This window comes from Rattus norvegicus, chromosome 2 (assembly GCF_036323735.1).
Source record: "Rattus norvegicus strain BN/NHsdMcwi chromosome 2, GRCr8, whole genome shotgun sequence".
In the NCBI taxonomy this organism is placed as follows: Eukaryota; Metazoa; Chordata; class Mammalia; order Rodentia; family Muridae; genus Rattus; species Rattus norvegicus.
Genome location: NC_086020.1, coordinates 109,143,252 through 109,166,549, shown reverse-complemented (window position 1 = coordinate 109,166,549; position 23,298 = coordinate 109,143,252). Strand labels below are relative to the sequence as shown.

Here is a 23,298-nt window from a genome sequence, read left to right as displayed (position 1 = left end):
AAGAGATTATGTAAGGACACTGTGATGTCCGGCCAGATATCTTAGATTTAGCTGAGTTCTGAATCCCACTCTCTGCTGCTGTCTATTTCCTTTCACTCTTTTCATCATCCTGTCTATGGTGAGTTAAATGTTTTAGAATTTGAAATTAGAAAGACTATATTTTGTATTACATAACATTAGAAAATATAACTTTTATTTTATAACGCACATTACAGAAAGCAGAGCTGAAAGGAATCACCTTGCCTGCTAGGAAGGTCTTTGATGGGTCCTACAGTTCGGAATTTTGTGAGAAGGAAAGCATTAGCAGGAATCAGGACTACAGGCAGAGGTGTCACATAATCATAAATGTTTACATGAGAAAAGAGGTGAGGCTCTTAATAAAGAACGCTACAGAAGTAGGATGTGGTGGAATTGTTGCACAAATATTTATTTGATGTCATATTTTCAAGACCAGAGTACCACACAGTATTTTGTTGGTGAGACATAGCAAATGAGTGGTGTTGATAGCTGATCACTTGAGCTACTTGAATAGTTGTGCATAATTATTCTCAGAGAACATCGTAAATAATAATGATGATGACTCATTGAGTCTACAAGCCTGAGATCGGCATGGTTATTATTTATCCTAAAGAAAATGTTTGTAAGATGACTCATGAAAGATGAGCATAGGAAAACTATCATGGAAGCTTTCAACTTGTATAGGAGGGAGAAAGCAGACCAGCAATGTACTAGCTGGCTTTGTGTGTCCACTTGACAAAAGCTCCAGTTATCACAGAGAAAGGAGCCTCCCTTGAGGAAATGCCTCCATGAGACCCAGCGCTAAGATTGTTTTTTCAATTTGTAATTAAGAGGAGTGGGTCTATCCCATTGTAGGTGTTGCCATCCCTGGGCTGGTGGTCCTAGGTTCTATAAGAAAGCAAACTGAACAAGCCAAGGGAAGCAATACAGTAAGCAGCATTCCTCAATGGCCTCTGCATCAGCTCCTGCCTCCAAGTTTCTGCCCTGTGTGAATTCCTTTCCTGACTTCCTTTGGAGGGAAACAGCAATGTTGAAGTGTAAGCTGAACTTGTTTCTTGGTAATGATGATTTGTGTAGGAATTGAAACCCTGACTAAGACAAGCAATGACTAAGATTGATCCTTGTGATCAAAAGCATCATTGTTACCTGTCAAATTAGTAAGTAAAAATTAGGACAGACTGAGAGATAACATTAAGTTGCACTGGAAGATTTGATTCACAAGAAACAACTGGGGGACTGCCATTATGTTCACTATAAGGCTTTATTTATTTATTTATTCTTTATTTTTTTCTCCTTTTTTTCAGGCTGATGTCATCGATGTGAGTTATGGAACTATGGATGACTTAAAACGGATTACAAAGTTGAAAAATACTACAAATCAAATTGCACTCCTGAAATTAGGAAAATTACCACTACTATATAAGGTTAGTCCAAAGGCTCTTGTTTGGTGAAAGAGTAAATCAATTCCTTTGTGCTGTTTGAGGTAGGTGCTTGTGAAGTTAAATTGGAGAATAATGAGTCTGTGAACTCCAAATCAAGATGCATACCTATATAAACATCCACATCTAAAACACTGACAATAAGAACTTGAGATTTCTCTTCTCAGGATACATGTAAAATTCCTAATCTGCTTTCAAACTGGCTAATGTCTGTGTGCATCTGTCCTGTAGATCACAACATAATTGTCTTATTCTCTTCTGTGATTAATTTTTTAAACTGAAACTTTACAGTAACCGCCTGTACTCAGGAATCTAATTAAATATAATAGGCTAACAGGATCCAGAATTTTTATTTATGTTCACTTAAATTGAACTTTATTAACACTTATCCATTAGATGGGTTTATATAATTAAAGCAGTTCAAACTAAACACTGGATAAGGATCTAGCATAATGTATAGTTGGGAAGGCTTGCTGTTCCTTCATCTTCTATTTCTGTTTAGAAAAATGGTCTCTGTGTTTATGTCAGAGGTAGCACCTTGCTCTGGAGACAACTGGACTTTTTCTTATCCTTTCATAAAAGATTTTGCTAATTTTCAAACTTAAAAACCATTTTCAAGAAAACTGTTGGATGACCTAGTAAGAAAAATGAGGCCAGGCCTGGTGGCATATAATTTAATTCTAGAACTGAGGAGGTAGCTGCAGGCAGATCTTTGAGTTGGAGGCTAATCTGGTCTACTTGACTCAATGTTTTTTATACACACAAGTGTGTGGTTCAGAGAGAGAGAGAGAGAGAGAGAGAGAGAGAGAGAGAGAGAGAGAGAGAGAGAGAGGAAGAAGAGGAGGAAGAGGAGGAGGAGGAGGAGGAGGAGGAGGAGGAGGAGGAGGAGGAAGAAGAAGAAGAAGAAGAAGAAGAAGAAGAAGAAGAAGAAGAAGAAGAAGAAGAAGAAGAAGAAGAAGAAGAAGAAGAAGAAGAAGAAGAAGGAAGAAGAAGAAGAAGACGATGACAGGGAAGGAGGGAAGGAGAGAAGTACAGACAGAGAGAGAGATGTGAGAAATAATAAAGGAGGGAGACTCTGTATCTAATTTTACTTTTTAAAAATTTTTTATTATATATTTCTTTACTTGCATTTCAAAGGTTATTCCCCTTCCCGGATTCCTGTTCATAAGCCCACATTCCCTTTGCTCCCTGTCCCCCATACGGGTATTCCCCCTATACATCCCCCTTATTGCCCTCCCCCATATTCCACGGCACTGGGGGTCCAACCTCGGCAAGTCCAAGGGCTTTCCCTTCCTCTGCTGCCTAACAAGGCTATTCTCTGATACATATGCAGTTGGAACCCTGGGTCAGTCCATGTATAGTCTTTAGGTAGTGGTTTAGTCCCTGGAAGTTCTGGTTGTTTGCATTGTTGTTTTTATGGGGTTGCAAGCTCCTTCAAATCTTTCAATACTTGTTCTAATTCCCCCCAATGTGTTCCTATTCCCAGTTCGGTGGTTTGCTGCTAGCATTGACCTCTGTATTGGACATGCTCTGGATGTGTCTATAAGGAGAGATCTATATCCAATCCCTTTCCACATGCATTTTCTAGCTTCATCAATCTTACCTAGTTTTGGTCGATATATATATATATATATATATATATATATATATATATATATATATATATATATATATATATGCGCCACATATGTGTCAGGCTCTGAATGTCCATTGCTCCAGTTGTTGCTCTAAACTTTGCTTCCATATGCCCTCCTATTTTTCCCCTTTTAAGAAGGAGTGGGAACATCTGCATTTTGGTCATCCTTCTTCTTGAGTTTCCTGTGGTCTGTAGTTTGCATCTTGGGAAATTTGAGCTTTTTGGCTAATATCCACTTATCAATGAGTGCATACCAAGTGTGTTTTTCTGTGATTGAGTAACCTCGCTCAGGATAATATTTTCTAGTTCATTCCATTTGCCTATTAATTTCATGAAGTCATCTTTTTGATCTCTAAGTAGTACTCCATTGTGTAAATGTACCACATTTTTTTAATCCATTCCTCTGTTGAAGGGATCTGGGTTCTTTCCAGCTTCTGGCTATTATAAATAAGGCTGCTATGAACATAATGGAGCATGTTTCTTTGTTGTGTGTAGGAGCATCTTTTGGGTATATGCCCAAGAGTGGTATAGCTGGATCCTCAGGTAGTATAATGTCCAATTTTCTGAGGAACCTCCAGACTGATTTCCAGAGTAGTTGTACCAGTTTGCAATTCCACCAACAATGGAGGAGTGTTCCTCTTTCTCCACATCCTCGCCAGCATCTGCTGTCACCTGAGTTTTTGATCTTAGCCATTCTCACTGGTGTGAGGTGGAATCTCAGGGTTGCTTTGATTTGCATTTCCCTGATGACTAAGGATGTTGAACATTTCTTTAGGTGCTATTTGGTCATTTGATAATGATCAGATGAGGTTGTTTTGTTTAGCTCTGTACCCCATTTTTAATAGGATGATTTGTCTCCCTGCGGTCTAACTTCTTGAGTTCTTTGTATATTTTGGATATGAGCTCTCTATCAGATATAGGATTGGTAAAGATCTTTTCCCAATCTGTTGGTTGCCCTTTTGTCCTAACCACAGTGTCTTTTGCTTTACAAAAGTTTTGCAGTTTTATGAGGTCCCATTTGTCGATTCTTAATCTTAAAGCATAACCAATTGGTGTTTTGTTCAGGAAATTTTTCCCAGTGCCATGTGTTTGAGACTCTTCCCCACTTTTTCTTCTATTAGTTTGAGTGTATCTGGTTTGATGTCGAGGTCTTTGATCAACTTGGACTTAAGCTTTGTACATGGTGATAAGAATGGATCAATTTGCATTCTTCTACATGGTGACCTCCAGTTAAATCAGCACCATTGTGGTGAAAATGCTATCTTTTTTCCACTGTATGGTTTTAGCTCCTTTATCAAACATCAAGTGACCACAAGTGCGTGGGTTCATTTCTGGGTCTTCAATTCTATTCCACTGATCTATCTGCCTGTCTCTGTACCAATACCATACTGTTTTTATGACTATTGCTCTGTAATACTGCTTGAGGTCAGGGATGGTGATTTCCCCCAGGAGTTCTTTTATTGTTGAGTATAGTTTTTGGTATCCTGAGTTTTTTGTTATTCCCAATGAATTTGCAAATTGCTCTTTCTATCTCTATAAAAAATTGAGTAGGAATTTTGATGGGAATTGCATTGAATCTGTAGATTGCTTTTGGCAAAATGGCCATCTTTAGCATATTAATCCTGCCAATCCACAAGCATGGAAGATCTTTCCATCATCCCAGATCTTCCTCAATTTCTTTCTTCAGAGATTTGAAGTTCTTGTCATACAGATCTTTCACTTGCTTGATTAAAGTCGCACCAAGATATTTTATGTTATTTGGAACTATTGTGAAGGGTGTCATTTCCTTAATTTCTTTCTCAGCTTTTTTATCCTTTGAGTAGAGGAATGCTACTGATTTATTAGAGTTGGTTTTATACCCCGACAGTTTGCTGTAGTTGTTTATCAGGTTAAGTATTTCTCTGGTGGAACTTTTGGGTTCGCTTAAGTACACTATCATATCATCTGCTTTAGTTATAAACTTTACAACCCATCAGTTCTTCCTCTCCTCACAGTACACCCTTATGTAAGGTCTCCCCTTATTCTAACTTCCTTTTCTCTTCAGTAGGGAAAACACTTTGTGGGTCACTCCCTCCTACTAACATAACCTCTGCCAGCTCCCCTACCTACCAAACACCCCCCCCACACACACATAGCAAGTCTCTGAAGAACTAAGCACATCCTCAAACCACTGAAGTCAAACATGGCAGTCCATTTAGGGGCATAGGCAGGCAGGCAACAGGCTCAGGGACAGCCAATATTCTAGTTGCTAGGGAACCTGGGCAAAGAACAAGCTGCTACATATCTGTTTGTGTTAGGAGGGGATTAGCTCCTGCCTGAGTCCACTGTTTGGCGATTCAGTCTCTGAGAGCCCACAAGGGTCCAGTTTAGTTGACCCTGTTGGTCTTCTTGTGGAATCCCTGTCCTCTTTGGGTCTCTCTTTCTCCCAAGTTTTCTATAAGATTTTCAGAGCTCCATCTAATCTTTGGCTGTAAGTCTCTGCATCTCTTTCCATTGTCTTCTGTGTGGAGACATTCAGAGGATATTTATGCTAGGTTCGTGTGTTCAAGCATAACAGAGTATTATTAACAGGTTCAGGGATTGGTTCTTGCCTTTGCTATGGGTCTCAATTTGGGATAGCCATTGGTTTCCATTTCTTCAGTCTCAGCTCTATCTTTGTCCCAGCACATTTTGTAGGCAGGACACGTTTTGAGTCAAAGGTATTGTAGGTGGGTTGCTGTCTTTATCCCTGGACTGAAAGTCCTGCCTGACTACAGAAAGTGAGCACCTCAGGATCAACATCTCCCACTGATAGGAGTTTCAGTTAGACTTGTCCCCATAGACCCTCTGAGGTCTCTCCCCATCCCAGGTTTCTGGCATGCCGCAGAGATTGCCTCACACATTTCACTGTCCATCTCCCTTCTCACTCTCCCCTGTCCTACTTACACATGATCTCCACACTTCCTGGCTAGTTCCTCTATTATTGCTTCTATTTCCCTTTCCGTCTTAGTTTTATTTATATTCGTCACCTGTTTGCTTGTGTTTTCCTGTAATTCTTCATTTTATTTGCTCCGTCGTTTAGTGTCTCTACCCATTTGAATGTATATCCTGTATCTCCTTGAGGAATGTATTCATGTTCTCTTTAAAAGCCTGGGCCATCTTTATAAGATTAGATTTAAGAGACTCTGCTTTTACTTTCCAGGGTGTGTTGTATCAGGATAGCTTCGCATTTTTGGTGTCATATTGTCCTGGGTCTTTTTGATTGTGCTCTTTTTTTTTTAAATTGGCTATTTTATTTGCTTACATTTTAAATGTTATTTCCCTTCCAAGTTAAACCCCCCATCCCCTCTCCACCCCACTCTCCTATGAGGGTGCTCCTCCACCTGCCCACCCCTCAGGCGTCAGTGCCCCTGCATTCCCCTACCCTCCACAGGACTATGGGCTCCCCTTCCCATAGATGCCAGATAAGGTGATCCTCTGCTACATATGCAGCTAGAGCCATGGGCCCCACCATGTGTACTCTGTGGTTGGTAGTTTAGTTCTTGGGAGTTTAGGGAGGTCTGGGTAGTTGATATTGTTGTTCTTCCTGTAATGTGGCTAACCCTTTCAGCTCCTTCAGTTCTTTCCCTAACTCCTCCACTGGGGTCACAACGCTTATTCCAATGGTTGGCTGTGTGCTTCTGCATCTGTATTGGTCAGACTTTGGCACATCCTCTTGGGAGACAGCTATACTAGGCACCTGTCAGCAAGCACTTCTCAGCATCAGCTAGAGTGTCTGTGTTTGGTGTCTGCAGATGGGATGGATCCCTAGGTGGGGCAGTCTCTGGATGGCCTTTCCTTCAGTCTTTTCTCCACTCTTTGTCCCTGCATTTAATTTGACAGGAGAAATTCTGAATTAGTATTTTTGTGATGGGTAAGTGCCCCCATCCTTCAACCGGAGGCCATGCCTATCCACTGGATATGTTCTCTACAGGTTCTCTCTCCCCTTTGTTGGTTATGTCCACTAATGTCATCCTTGTTGGGTCCTGTGAACCTTTCTAGGAGCTACACCCAGTTACCCATACCACACTGCTACACACCTCTGTTCAATTTCCTGGCCTCCGTACTCAATCCCCTCTCCTCTTACTCCTGCTCCTACTTCCCTTTATCCCTACCCTCCTCTGTCCCTCCCAGGTCCTTCCCTCTATGTCCCTTACTTTTTCCCACTTCTGCTGTCCTTTAGACACCTTATTTTCCCATGGAGTTAGCTGGATGATTGTGACGGCAGCAGGACTCCTCAGAGAGTTGTCAGAATCCATGAACCAGACAATGAGTGTCAGGGTACCCAACTGAAGGCATCTGAGCTGCCACACTACCAAGAAGTGGGCCAGGATGTTCTTTTCCTAAGAACTTCCACATGCATTAGCAAGGCTCAGAAGGGGGAAAACACTGAGGAAACCCTGGAGGATCCGACACCCAATTCTGTGGACTGTGCTTCAAGTAAACTTGACTCTACCGGCTGTGTCCTTACAGATCCTACTCTGCAGACTGTGTCCCAGGCAGACCCTACTCTGCAGACAATGTCTCATTCAGACCCAACCGTGATGGCAGTTGGATCCAAAAATGCAGGCTGTGTTCCAGGCAAACTACAATAGTAGGTAGATCTGACTCTGCAGGGTATCAGAGGTAGACAAACTGTGAAAGTGGGCACCATATTTTACTATGATGGGATTGGTTAGGCAGGGTTTCAAACTCTTTAGTTTAGGGACGATGAATGTTTCCTTAAGGAGGCAGAATGTTCTTAGGTCCCCAGAAGGCTCTGCTGGACTGAGGAGCAAGCCCAGAACTATCAAATGGAGGATGAATTTATATTTAAATCAGTGTGAGATCATGCACAGTTGGACACACACACACACACACACAAACACACACACGTACTATTTTTGCTAGATAATCTTTCAGAGTGCAATAAATGCTTTAAAACAGTCACATATAGTTGCAGAAACCCTTCTTAAGCATGTTTTTCTAATTGGAGAAAAGATATAAGAAATACAATATATCCATTTAGTCCTACTCACTAACAGATTTCACCTTTGTAGAGGTGAACTCAGTGGATATTTTTAAATGGAAGTGGTATACAAAGCAATATTGGTTGATATGTGTGGCTCCATGTCCTCTGCTTTCTCCCTCTCAGGGTGTCCAGATGCTGCTGCACACCTGACTAGAAGGAAGAAGCAGAGTGTGGAAAGGGCAGGATCTCTGGCTAACTGAAAATGAATGAGCATGGGTGGGTGGGAAGAGGGTGATGCTTCTCCCACAATTACTATTACAGAGGTTTTAGGCAAAGGCCTTCTCTGATGATCTTCATTGAAATAGCTCTCTGAGATAGTCTTAGCTTGCATATATACCTTTATTCCAGGTGGGCTTATATGCATACCCTTAATTCAGGGTGAACCAATTGTTATATAGTTTGGGGCGAGGGGATGAAAATATCCAGGGTGGGCAAAGGTCATTGGCTGAAGCTAAGGCTACTGACTTTGGTCATTAGCATGATCTTCAGTAGGTTTGGGATCCAGCAGAGAAGAGGAAACCCAGCTGACAAAGGGATTCTGCTATTTTGCAAGGAGCTCAGGCTTTTCTGGTAACATCAGAAGTCTACCTTAGCAGCAGGGTTTCCTCACAGATATGTATGAGTCTAAAGTACCCATTCTCCTAATTATGAAGTGTGACTTAGGGTAGATTTAGTAATTGATGATATCTCCAAGTTTACATTTATCTAAATATACACTTTTTATAGAATTGTGAATTTTATGAGAAAAATTATTTTGGTTGTGAGCCTAGTCTTTAACGGCTGAACCATCTCTCCAGCCCAAGAAAAATTATTTTAAAATTTCAAATTAAGGTGATGGAATGGTGGCTCAGTGCTGAAGAATACTTGCTGTTTTGGTAGAGGGTCAGTAATATACCTTGCCTACCCAGTTGTAGTTTTTCATGATTTCATGCTACTAATAGAGCGAAATCTTGCCTCAAAGAGTTCAAAAGTGGTTAAGACCATTGATGTCATTTTCTCCCAGTAAACCTTCTTAGCATATTTTGGCACTATAAAAGCAAGGAGCCTGCTAGATATGCTACAGCTTGAATTTTCTATTTCATGAAACCAACCTATATTATGCCTTTAGCAATAAGGATCTTATCTAGTTCTGAGAACAATGGGAAGAGCTCATGTTGTTTGAGGCACTCTCCAGCCTCTTTGACCAAAGAAATCATTGTTTCTGTCGACATAGTATTTCTGAAAGTTATACTGTATATAGGAATGAGCAAAGAGTTATGCTCTGTGTAAGTTGTGGAAATGTGGTGGAGAATTTATGAAAGGAAAGAAATAGATTTTCCCATTGAAACTTGCAAAATATATCTTTGTTCCTGTAATAGGGAGCCTAGACCATTTCAATGGCAACTTTAGAATATCTTTGGACAAAGTTAACTAAAGGGTATCATGGTTAAGTTTAGTGTAATTCTGCATGTGAAGGCAAACTTGCTTCTCTTTTATCTTAAAACAGTCTTTGCTAGTATTTAATGAAGAAAAATAAAAGGCGAACATTATCTTGTTCCTTAGCAAAGATGTACTTTTTCCACTGAATAATTTAATGGGGCACTTCACACCCAATTTTCGGAAGTAATTACGAGAGACCAATACCTCCATAATTTGTAATTATAAGATTCGAGAATGCTTTCATTTGCCATAGAAAACATACTCAGAAGTAAGCACAAAATAAAAACACAATAGTTTAAATCATTTGAAAGCTAAGTAAGATAGATTTTTTTACCCCATTCCACCAATATACACGATGTTTTAAATGATTTAGACCAATATGGTGTATCTACCAATCATATTTTGACTTAAATATAACTTCAATCATAACTTATGAAAGGATGTTGAAATGTGTCATTATGCCACTTAGAAATCAGTCTTCAAGAAAGAACTTAGGGGGTCAGCAAGATAACCCTGAAGTTGTGGAAACTTGACACCGTGAAGTTTCCTTCACAGAAACTTCCTTTTCTTCACCATGAAACACGTGAGTTTGATTCTCAGGGCTCACATGCAGAAAGAAGAGAATCAAGTCCCATTCGATGTCCTTTAGCACTGAAACATGCACATACCACAGACATACATTTATTTATTGTGCAAGTATTTTTATGTAATTATGTATTTAATTCAATAAATATATTAAAAAGGTTTATTAACAATTAAATTAAAGTAACTAAATTATATATATACATATATATGAGTGTATATGAATGTATTTCACATTACATTTTTAATATTTAAGTTCATCTTATGGATTTAAGTTAAATATGTGTCTGAAAACTTTCCAATCTTTGTCTAAAATTAACTTCAGAATTTAAAAATCACATCTATGCTTACATTAAGGTAACAAATGCATTCTCTTACATATATTGTAATGTCATTTTCATTATATATTAAAAACTATCAAATCATATCCAGTGATACCATATGTTATGACTGACTTTGTTTTAATGTTTCTAATTGTAACATACTTCTCACTATAATCCCCAAGTGTTCATACTCACTTTGTAGCATGGAAGGATTGAGAATTTTATTTTACCCAATTAAATATTGCTATATACATATATAAAAAGAAGAACATAAAAGATAAAGAGAAGAAGGAAGCAGAATAAAATAGAAGAAATGATAGAAAAGAAATGGAGGGATAATGGAATGATGAGAAAAGGAGAAAGGAAGAAGGAAATTAACTAGTGAGAGAGGAAGGATAGAAGAGACAAAGGAACAGAAACAGAGACTTTGTTTTAATTTATTCCCTAAAACCATCCATGTTTTGTAAATATTGTTGGATGTTTCTCCAAAATAATTAAAACATAGCCTACAGTCTTGGAGTCACTAAAATAGAGAATACATTATAAAGATACTTTTTTCACATTTTAGACTTTCCTATTTTTCCCATCTGTCTTTGCTAAAGTTTTAGATGTTTTAGGGCTTCTCAGTGTCACTTGCCTTCTCTGTTTTCTCTGTTCTCCATTTGGCATTTGTTTGAAATAGTAAGTAGAATAATAGAATGCAGAGTTACACCAGAAAATGCTTACTGCTACCAGCAACTAAGACAGATGCAGTCAACCATTGGTCTGTAGTCGGGACCAACCCCATGGAAAAGTTAGGGGATGGCAAGCACACAGGAAGAACAACAGCATCCTCTTACTGGACCCCTCAGAACTCCCAGAGACTAAGCCACCAACCAAACAACATATATGGGCTGATCTGTGGCCCCCGGCACACATGTAGCAGATGATTGCCTTGTCTGACCTCAGTGGGAAAGGATGTGCTTAATCCTATGCAGACTTGATACTCCAGGGAAAAAGGATGTAGGGCATTGGTTGAGGTAGGGATGGGCAAATGGGTGACAGGGTTTGGTGGAGGATCACCTCAGTGCTAAAGGGGAGAACTACAGAGGCATCCTCAACCTCAAATTCAAGTAGTACTATAAAACTATATTAATAAAATAAATAGCATGTTATTGGCACAAAAGCAAACATAAGAATCATGGATTAGTACTGAAACGTCATACAGAATCTACACACCAATAGACACATGATATTTGATAAAGAAGTTAGAAATTCTCTCTGGAAGAAGACAGAATCTTCTACAAATACTCCTGGGCAAACAGGATGGTTTTATATATATATATAAAAGATCTATCCTTATCACCCTTCATAAAACTAATATAAAACCAGACAATACTAAGCATGATAGAAGTGAGAGTGAAAAATAGCCTTGAACTCATTGGCACTGGAGACTTTAACAGAACAAACACCATTAGCACAGGCACTAAAATTCACAATTAGTAAAAGGAACATCAAGAAACTGCAAAGCCAGACACTACCATTTGGATGAAGTGGCCTAATACAATGTGAAAACATTTTATCAATTACAAATCTAACAAAGGTCTAACATTCAAAATACTTAACTCAAGAAACTACAAATCAAGAAGACAATAACCCAATTTTAAAAACTGAGGTATTAATCTACGCAACAAAAGAAACACAAAAGGATGAGAAACACTTAAAGAAATGTTAGAGATCCTTAACCATCAGGGAAATATAAACTAAAACTACATTGAGTTTTCATTTTGTATCTGTCAAATGACTAAGATCAACAAAACAACTGACAGCTCATCCTGACAAAGATGCGGAGTAAAAGGAACATCAATACATTGCTGTTGGGAGTGGAAATTTGTATAGCCACTATGAACCTGGGAAATCAAGCTACCTCAAGCTCCAGCTATACCTCTCTTGGGCATATTGCTTAAGGATGCTTCATCCTACTACAGAAACACTGGCCCAACCATGTTGGTTACTGACTTATTCATGATAACCAGAAATTTGAAATGATTTAGATGTCCCTCAATAGAAGAATAGATTAAGGCAACATGTTATATTTATACAATGAAGTATTATTCAGTTATTAGACAATATTTACGTCTTAAAATTTGCAGGCAAATGAATGTAACTAGAAAAACCCTTGAGTAAAGTATTCTAGACCCAGAAAAAATAAATATGGTATATATTTGCTTTATATGTGGGTGTTAGCTGTTAATTCAATGACAATAAAACGACAACCCACAGAACCAGAAAGGGCAGCTAGGTATACACAGTTTAAGAGACTACAAAGAAGTACATCTCATCTCATTACGAAAGGAAAATTGAATAGATTGTTATTGATGATTTGGTGAGGGAGGACTTCATTGGGAAGATCAATGGATTGTGGAAGGGATACAGGAAGAGACATTTAAAACTCAGGAGCATTTGAGGGGTAGGATGAGACTCTAATACAGTAGAAAACTAAAATATACATTATATGAAGCTGTTCTAAATAAAATTTCCAAATAATGGGAGAGACAGAGTCTCAAGTAGCCATGTATTGTCACCAAAATAAGTTTTCAGTAATGGAATTGGTTTACATCTAATGGAATTTTAGGTCACTTGGATCCCAAGCATATCCCCAAACATCCTAGACTATTGCCAAATATATAGGATGTTCTCTACAAACTAAGCAAGGCCCCATTGCTAAACCGTAGTGCCCATTTTGGAATTCTGTTTCTTTTTTCTTTTTCTTTTTTTTTTTTTTTTTTTTTTTTTTTTTTTTTTTGGAGCTGGGGACCGAACCCAGGGCCTTGCGCTTCCTAGGTAAGCGCTCTACCACTGAGCTAAATCCCCAGCATTCTGTTTCTTTTAAAAGCACAGAAATACTATGAGAATATGATTTTGTTGTAATCCCAGGTGTGGGGTATATGGCTGCTTCAGATTGACCACAGCAATGGTCTTGTTCTAGCAAGAGTGTGATTTTGATAGCTGCAGATAGTTTCTGCAATTGTGTGATATTATATAGAAGTTTGAGAAGGTACATAAATGCTAGAATCCGGAGAGGTAGGATTGGTTGTTGGATGAGGGTTGGTGTTGGCTGGATACTGTTGGTCACAGTTTGTTAAGTCGTCCTGCACAAAGAAGAAACAACACCAAGAAATTCAATATCCAGACAGAGAAGAACAAACTTGTGCCAAGGAACTAATACCCATAATCACCAGGAAGTAATCTAATGATAACATTGTCCCCTTCTTTACCCTTGACTTTACTCAGGGATCTCTTTCATTCTTCTCTATCCTTTTTTCTTTCCTTTCTATTGTCAGGGGTTGGAAAGGTAGAATAAAAGATATAGAGAACAGGAAAAGAAAGAAGAAACCATAAAGTAGCAAAGACAAGCTACACTGATGACACCACCTATATAACTCATCCAGCAAGGAGATGTTTAACTTGCGCCTACATAGAGTCTTTCCTCTATGCTCCATGTGCAGGAAACCACTGAGTATGATATCTATCAAAAATGAACCATAATCACCAATCTAGCTGCAAACCCTTTATCTTATCTACTACCTGTAGTATATGCTAGAACATTTGTGCCACAATCCTTATAAGCAAAACCAACCAATAACTGATTTGATGTAAGGCCCATTCAACAAGATGGAACCCCTTCCTGGAACTTCTTGGGTGGCCAAGAGAGTAAGACCCCAGGAATCTCAGGTCAAAATAAATAATAGTGAGCAAAAAAGTATAAAGGTAAGTAGTAACTCTTAATGATAATCTGCTATACTCATAGATCAGTGCCTTATTCAACTACATCTTACAAGTTTCCTCCTGCAGCTGATGAAAAGAAATATAGAGATCCACAGGAAGCCATAGAAAGATATTGAGAAAACTTGGAACAATCAACCCTAAATTAGCTGCCTTAATCACTTCCTTCTCCTCAGAAATTAGGGAACCCTGCAGAAAAAGAAGAAAGAACTCGAGAGCCAGAATGAATGCAGAACACCAAGAAAACAGACTCTCTAAATCAACAGGAGCAAAGCTCATAATGAACTCACAGACTGAAGCCATATGCATATGGCATGCACTGTTCTGCACCTGGTCCTTTGTATAACAATTATGGCTTCCAGTTTAGTGGTTTTATGGGATTCTTAAGTATGTGAATGAGTGGGTCTAGATTCTTGTGCCTTCTCTTGGGCTCTTTTCCTTATGTTGATTTATCTTGTACAATATCATAGTGATAATTTTTCTTCCTCTTATTATTCTTCCCGTTACAATTTTAAGGTTGAGTGAGTGAATTAATATCTAGCTACTAGAGTTAAGGTTAACAACTAACTGTCATTTATAACTTCTGGGAGAGGGAACTAATTTTTCTTGAATGCAGTGAACTGGGCTATAGTCACCACTCCATATCACATCCCAAGTTCAAAAGTATTTGACCAACAAATAAAAGAATAACATGATGGAATATATTTCAATTTAATAATTATTTTAAGTAATAAAAATAATAAAAAATAAAATACATGGTATGTTGTATCTCTCGGTTTAGTAGATGCCCCCATTTCATAATAAATTACTATTTAATAAGCTATTCAAAATATTAATATACAAAAAACAATCTATTAAACTCTGAAACAACCTCTACTTAATAAAATATTATTCTAGTTAGTAATTGTTATTATACAACTGAGTTTGTTGACTTCATACATTCCCTTAACCATTCTTTAAATATATACATAAAACCTGTTTATGTATAAACTATCCAGAAAGTTTTATGGTCCTTACATATTAGAGCTAAAATAAAATGCTTTTATTTGTTTGAATAATGAATATTTCAAAAGGGCTTTTATTAAAGCTAAAAAAATACCTTTCATTTGCTGTAGGTCCATTTATTATTGTCTACACACAAGTATTATTTTCTATATTTTCTCTTGCATTGCATTTTAGATTATTCATAGTAACCTAAGTTTCTTTTTTCATTTACTTAAATTAACAATAAATTGATAATTGTTTTGATATGATCATCTATCTAAACGTTGGGCACAATATTAATAGTTCTGACCATTTTTACAATAATCTCACATTTTAAATAATTCATTGTTTTAAAAAATGAAAGAATTTAATAGTTCCATTAATTTCCCAAATTAGGTTAGATAAATTTAGACTAACATTCATAATTACATAAATGATATCAGCAAGTTCTTAAGATAAACACTAAGCTTTTTCCTTTTCAGTTATAAGTTTTTCTAATTTATGTTGCTATATTTTAACAGATTACATAAAGCATCAACACTCCTTTCAGGCAAGAACTAGTTTGCGTATGTATGTTAAGTTTAGAGAAGAAACATGTGCACTTTTTTTTTTTTCTGTTCTTGAACTCTGATTCCACCTTTCATCTTTCTTTTTTTTATTAACTTGAGTATTTCTTATATACATTTCGAGTGTTATTCCCTTTCCCGGTTTCCGGGCAAACATCCCTATCCCCTCTCCCCTTCCCTATGGGTGTTCCCCTCCCAACCCTCCCCCCATTGCCGCCCTCCCCCCATAGTCTAGTTCACTGGGGGTTCAGTCTTAGCAGGACCCAGGGCTTCCCCTTCCACTGGTGCTCTTACTAGGATATTCATTGCTATCTATGAGGTCAGAGTCCAGGGTCAGTCCATGTAGAGTCTTTAGGTAGTGGCTTAGTCCCTGGAAGCTCTGGTTGCTTGGCATTGTTTTACTTTTGGGGTCTCGAGCCCCTTCAAGCTCTTCCAGTTCTTTCTCTGATTCCTTCAACGGGGAACCTATTCTCAGTTCAGTGGTTTGCTGCTGGCATTCGCCTCTGTATTTGCTGTATTCTGGCTGTGTCTCTCAGGAGCGATCTACATCCGGCTCCTGTCGCTCTGCACTTCTTTGCTTTATCCATCTTGTCTAATTGGGTGGCTGTATATGTATGGGCCACATGTGGGGCAGGCTCTGAATGGGTGTTCCTTCTGTGTCTGTTTTAATCTTTGCTTCTCTATTCCCTGCCAAGGGTATTCTTGTTCCCCTTTTAAAGAAGGAGTGAAGCATTCACATTTTGATCATCCGTCTTGAGTTTCATTTGTTCTAGGCATCTAGGTTAATTCAAGTATTTGGGCTAATAGCCACTTATCAATGAGTGCATACCATGTATGTCTTTCTGTGATTGGGTTAGCTCACTCAGGATGATATTTTCCAGTTCCAACCATTTGCCTAAGAATTTCATAAACTTGTTGTTTTTGATAGCTGAGTAATATTCCATTGTGTAGATGTACCACATTTTCTGTATCCATTCCTCTGTTGAAGGGCATCTGGGTTCTTTCCAGCTTCTGGCTAATATAAATAAGGCTGCAATAAACATTGTGGAGCACGTGTCTTTTTTATATGTTGGGGCATCTTTTGGGTATATGCCCAAGAGAGGTATAGCTGGATCCTCAGGCAGTTCAATGTCCAATTTTCTGAGGAACCTCCAGACTGATTTCCAGAATGGTTGTACCAGTCTGCAATCCCACCAACAATGGAGGAGTGTTCCTCTTTCTCCGCATCCTTGCCAGCATCTGCTGTCAACTGAGTTTTTGATCTTAGCCATTCTCAGTGGTATGAGGTGAAATCTCAGGGTTGTTTTGATTTGCATTTCCCTTATGACTAAAGATGTTGAACATTTCTTTAGGTGTTTCTCAGCCATTCGGCATTCCTCAGCTGTGAATTATTTGTTTAGCTCTGAACCCCATTTTTTAATAGGGTTATTTGTCTCCCTGCGGTCTAACTTCTTGAGTTCTTTGTATATTTTGGATATAAGGCCTCTATCTGTTGTAGGATTGGTAAAGATCTTTTCCCAATCTGTTGGTTGCCGTTTTGTCCTAACCACAGTGTCCTTTGCCTTACAGAAGCTTTGCAGTTTTATGAGATCCCATTTGTCGATTCTTGATCTTAGAGCATAAGCCATTGGTGTTTTGTTCAGGAAATTTTTTCCAGTGCCCATGTGTTCCAGATGCTTCCCTAGTTTTTCTTCTATTAGTTTGAGTGTGTCTGGTTTGATGTGGAGGTCCTTGGTCCACTTAGACTTAAGCTTTGTACAGGGTGATAGGCATGGATCGATCTGCATTCTTCTACATGTTGACCTCCAGTTGAACCAGCACCATTTGCTGAAAATGCTATCTTTTTTCCATTGGATGGTTTTGGCTCCTTTGTCAAAAATCAAGTCCCCATAGGTGTGTACGTTCATTTCTGGGTCTTCAATTCTATTCCATTGGTCTGTCTGTCTGTCTCTGTACCAATACCATGCAGTTTTTATCACTATTGCTCTGTAATACTGCTTGAGTTCAGGGATAGTGATTCCCCCTGAAGTCCTTTTATTGTTGAGGATAGTTTTAGCTATCCTGGCTTTTTTGTTATTCCAGATGAATTTGCAAATTGTTCTGTCTAACTATTTGAAGAATTGGATTGGTATTTTGATGGGGATTGCATTGAATCTGTAGATCGCTTTTGGTAAAATGGCCATTTTTACTATATTAATCCGGCCAATCCATGAGCGTGGGAGATCTTTCCATCTTCTGAGGTCTTCTTCAATTTCTTTCTTCATTGTCTTGAAGTTCTTATTGTAGAGATCTTTTACTTGCTTGGTTAAAGTCACACTGAGGTACTTTATATTATTTGGATCTATTATAAAGGGTATCGTTTCCCTAATTTCTTTCTTGGCTTGTTTCTCTTTTGTGTAGAGGAAGGCTACTGATTTATTTGAGTTAATTTTATACCCAGCCACTTTGCTGAAGTTGTTTATCAGCTTTAGTAGTTCTCTGGTGGAACTTTTGGGATCACTTAAATATACTATCATATCATCTGCAAATAGAGATATTTTGACTTCTTCTTTTCCAAACTGTATCCCCTTGACCTCCTTTTGTTGTCTGATAGCTCTGGCTAGAACTTCAAGAACTATATTGAATAAGTAGAGAGACGGGGGGCAGCCTTGTCTAGTCCCTGATTTTAGTGGGATTGCTTCAAATTTCTCTCCATTTAGTTTAATGTTAGCAACTGGTTTGCTGTATATGGCTTTTACTATGTTTAGGTATGAGCCTTGAATTCCTATCCTTTCCAGGACTTTCATCATGAAGGGGTGTTGAATTTTGTCAAAAGCTTTCTCAGCATCTAATGAAATGATCATGTGGTTTTGTTCTCTTAGTTTGTTTATATAATGGATCACATTGATGGTTTTCCGTATATTAAACCATACCTGCATGCCTGGGATTAAGCCTACTTGATCATGGTGGATGATTTTTTTGATATGCTCTTGGATTCCGTTTGCCAGAATTTTATTGAGTACTTTTGCATAGATATTCATAAGGGAAATTGGTTTGAAGTTCTCTTTCTTTGTTGGGTCTTTGTGTGGTTTAGTTATAAGAGTAATTGTGGCTTCATAGAAGGTATCGGTAGTGGTCCATCTGTTTCAATTTTGTGGAATAGTTTGGATGATATTGGTATGAGGTCTTCTCTGAAGGTCTGATAGAATTCTGCACTAAACCCGTCTGGACCTGGACTCTTTTAGGTTGGGAGACCTTTAATGACTGCTTCTATTTCCTTGGGAGTTATGGGGTTGTTTAACTGGTTTATCTGTTCCTGATTTAACTTCAATACCAGGTATCTGTCTAGGAAATTGACCATTTCCTGCAGATTTTCAAGTTTTGTTGAATATAGGCTTTTATTGTAAGATCTGATGATTTTTTGAATTTCCTCTGAATCTGTAGTTATGTCTCCCTTTTCATTTCTGATTTTGTTAATTTGGACACACTCTCTGTGTCCTCTCGTTAGTCTGGCTAAGTGTTTATCTATCTTTTTGTTTTTCTCAAAGAACCAACTTTTGGTTCTGTTGATTCTTTCTATGGTCCTTTTTGTTTCTGCCTGGTAGATTTCAGCTCTGAGTTTGATTATTTCCTGCCTTCTACTCCTCCTGGGTGTATTTGCTTCTTTTTGTTCTAGAGCTTTTAGGTGTGCTGTCCATCTGCTGACATATGCTCTTTCCTGTTTCTTTCTGCAGGCACTCAGAACTATGAGTTTTCCTCTTAGCACAGGTTTCATTGTGTCCCATAAGTTTGGGTATGTTGTACCTTCATTTTCATTAAATTCTAAGAAGTCTTTAATTTCTTTCTTTATTTCTTCCTTGACCAGGTTATCATTGAGCAGAGCGTTGTTCAACTTCCATGTATATGTGGGCGTTTTCCCTTATTGTTAGTGAAGACCAGTTTTAGGCCGTGGTAGTCCGATAGCACGCATGGGATTATTTCTATCTTTCTGTACCTGTTGAGGCCCGTTTTTTTGGCCAATTATATGGTCAATTTTGGAGAAAGTACCATGAGAAGCTGAGAAGAAGGTATATCCTTTTGCTTTAGGATAGAATGTTCTATAAATATCTGTTAAGTCCATTTGGCTCATGACTTCTCTTAGTCTGTCTACGTCTCTGTTTAATTTCTGTTTCCATGATCTGTCCATTGATGAGAGTGGGGTGTTGAAATCTCCCACTATTATTGTGTGAGGTGCAATGTGTGTTTTGAGATTTAGTAAGGTTTCTTTTACACATGTAGGCGCCCTTTTATTTGGGGCATAGATATTTAGGATTGAGAGTTCATCTTGATGGATTTTTCCTTTGGTGAATATGAAGTGTCCTTCCTCATCTTTTTTGATGACTTTTAGTTGAAAATTGATTTTATTTGATATTAGAATGGCTACTCCAGCTTGCTTCTTCTGACCATTTGCTTGGAGAGTTGTTTTCCAGCCTTTTACTCTGAGGTAGTGTTTGTCTTTGTCTCTGAGGTGTGTTTCCTGTAGGCAGCAGAATGCAGGGTCCTCGTTGTGTATCCAGTTTGTTAATCTATGTCTTTTTATTGGGGAGTTGAGGCCATTAATGTTGAGAGATATTAAGGAATAGTGATTATTGCTTCCCGTTATATTCATATTTGGATGTGAGGTTATGTTTGTGTGCTTTTCTTCTCATTGTTTTGTTGCCAAGACGATTAGTTTCTTGCTTCTTCTAGGGTATAGCTTGCCTCCTTATGTTGGGCTTTACCATTTATTATCCTTTGTAGTGCTGGATTTGTAGAAAGATATTGTGTAAATTTGGTTTTGTCATGGAATATCTTGGTTTCTCCATCTATGTTAATTGAGAGTTTTGCTGGATACAGTAACCTGGGCTGGCATTTGTGTTCTCTTAGGGTCTGTATGACATCAGTACAGGATATTCTGGCCTTCATAGTTTCTGGCGAAAAGTCTGGTGTGATTCTGATAGGTCTGCCTTTATATGTTACTTGACCTTTTCCCCTTACTGCTTTTAATATTCTTTCTTTATTTTGTGCGTTTGGTGTTTTGACTATTATGTGACGGGAGGTGTTTCTTTTCTGGTCCAATCTATTTGGAGTTCTGTAGGCTTCTTGTATGCCTATGGGTATCTCTTTTTTTAGATTAGGGAAGTTTTCTTCTATGATTTTGTTGAAGATATTTACTGGTTCTTTGAGCTGGGAGTCTTCACACATTTCTATACCTATTATCCTTAGGTTTGATCTTCTCATTGAGTGATGGATTTCCTGTATGTTTTGGACCAGTAGCTTTTTCCGCTTTACATTATCTTTGACAGTTGAGTCAATGATTTCTATGGAATCTTCTGCTCAGATTCTCTCTTCCATCTCTTGTATTCTGTTGGTGAAGCTCGTATCTACAGCTCCTTGTCTCTTCTTTTGGTTTTCTATATCCAGGGTTGTTGTTATGTGTTCTTTCTTCATTTGCTTCTATTTCCATTTTTAATTCCTTCAGCTGTTTGATTGTGTTTTCCTGGAATTCTTTCAGGGATTTTTTTGTGACTCCTCTCTATGGGCTTCTACTTCTTTATTTATGATTTCCTGGAATTCTTTCAGGGATTTTTTGTGACTCCTCTCTATGGACTTCTACTTGTTTATTTATAATTTCCTGGAATTCTTTCAGGGATTTTTGCGATTCCTCTCTGTAGGCTTCTGAAATGTGGTCTATGCATCTTGGATAATTCGAGAATTTTGACTAATATTCACTAAGCAATGAGTGCATTCCATGTGTGTTTTCCTGTGATTGGGTTACTTCACTCAGGATATTTTCTAGTTCCATCCATTTGCCTATATATTTCATGAAGTCATTGATTTTGATAGCTGAGTAGTGTAGATGTACCACATTTTCTGTATCTATTCCTCTGTTGAAAGGCATCTGGGTTCTTTCCAGCTTCTGGCTATTATAAATAAGGCTGCTATGAACATAGTGGAACATATGTATTTGTTGTATGTTGGAACATCATTTGGGTATATGACCAAGAGAGTTATAACTGGGTCCTCAGGTAGTGCAATGTCCAATTTTCTGAGGAACCTCCAGACTGATTTCCAGAATGGTTGTACCAGTCCACAATCCTACCAACAATGGAAGAGTGTCCCTCTTTCTCCACATCCTCGCCAACATCTGCTGTTGCTGGAATTTTTTTTTATCTTAGCCATTTTACTTGTGTGAGATGGAATCTCAGAGTTGTTTTGATTTGCATTTCCCTTATGACTAAAGATGTTGAACATTTCTTTAGGTGCTTCTCAACCACTCGATATTCCTCAGCTGTGAATTCTTTGTTTAGCTCTCAACCCCATTTTTATTAGGGTTATTTGTCTCCCCGCGGTCTAACTTCTTGAGTTCTTTGTATATTTTGGATATAAGGCCTCTATCTGTTTTAGGATTGGTAAAGATCTTTTCCCAATCTGTTGGTTGCCGTTTTGTCCTAACCACAGTGTCCTTTGCCTTACAGAAGCTTTGCAGTTTTATGAGATCCCATTTGTCGATTCTTGATCTTAGAGCATAAGCCATTAGTGTTTTGTTCAGGAAATGTTTTCCAGTGCCCATGTGTTCCAGATGCTTCCCTAGTTTTTCTTCTATTAGTTTGAGTGTATCTGGTTTGATGTGGAGGTCCTTGATCCACTTGGACTTAAACTTTGTACATGGTCATTAGCATAGACCTATCTGCATTCTTCTACATGCTGACCTCCAGTTGAACAAGCCCCAATTGTTGAAAATGCTATCTTTTTTCCATTGGATGGTTTTGGCTCCTTTGTCAAAAATCAAGTGACCATAGGTGTGCGGGTTAATTTCTGGGTTTTCAATTCTATTTCACTGGTCTATCTGCCTGTCTCTGTACCAATACCATACAGGTTTTGTTTTTTTTTTTTTTTTTAATCACTATTGGTCTGTAATACTGCTTGAGTTCAGGGATAGTGATTCTCCCGGAAGTCCTTTGTTTTTGAGGATAGTTCTAGCTATTCTTAATAAGCCTATTACTAATGCAACCAAAGGAGGAAGGCTATCAGCATCCTAGTTTCAGAGATAGTTTTAAAGATAATTATTTGAAAAGTACTTGTGCATTATTTCTGCGTCCTTCTCAATACACGATCTCTAATAGACAATATTTTGTACGTTCTCACATACCTGCTGTAGACTGACAGTTGAGCCATGAATAAAGTTCCGAGTTTGAATGAATCACTTCTCTAACATTGCTCAATCCATAAAGGGACGCTGGGGTCTGTCGTCTAAACCCAGCATACCCTGAGATACTCTTAAAGCATCTCAGCTTTTCACAGTTGTGAATTTATCTGTTTTCAAGAATGTTTAGATGGCTTTTATAAGCTGTGGTCTCAGTCATATTTCATCACAACTGAACAATTAAGTTTCAAGTTATTTTCAAATGCCTCAAGATGAGAAGAATAGGAAAGAGTAGGTGAAATTTGAAAACAGGTAAAACTCATTGAAGAAACTGATGAGCACGGGAATGTTCATCTCCTCCTTCCTTTGCTTCTGTTGAAGCCTTCTAAACAA

At 38.1% G+C, this 23,298-nt stretch overlaps 1 protein-coding gene across 6 annotated transcripts in view; it reads left to right on the top strand.

The window, feature by feature from the left end:
• Positions 1-23,298, top strand: part of Naaladl2 (N-acetylated alpha-linked acidic dipeptidase-like 2) — a 1,352,651-nt gene that overhangs the window by 754,101 nt on the left and 575,252 nt on the right. For all 6 annotated transcript variants that reach the window (XM_039103971.2, XM_039103968.2, XM_008760899.4 and 3 more), the window contains one exon: positions 1,323-1,442. In XM_039103971.2, the coding sequence (XP_038959899.1) occupies positions 1,323-1,442 (120 nt within the window). The remainder of the gene's footprint in view (positions 1-1,322; positions 1,443-23,298) is intronic.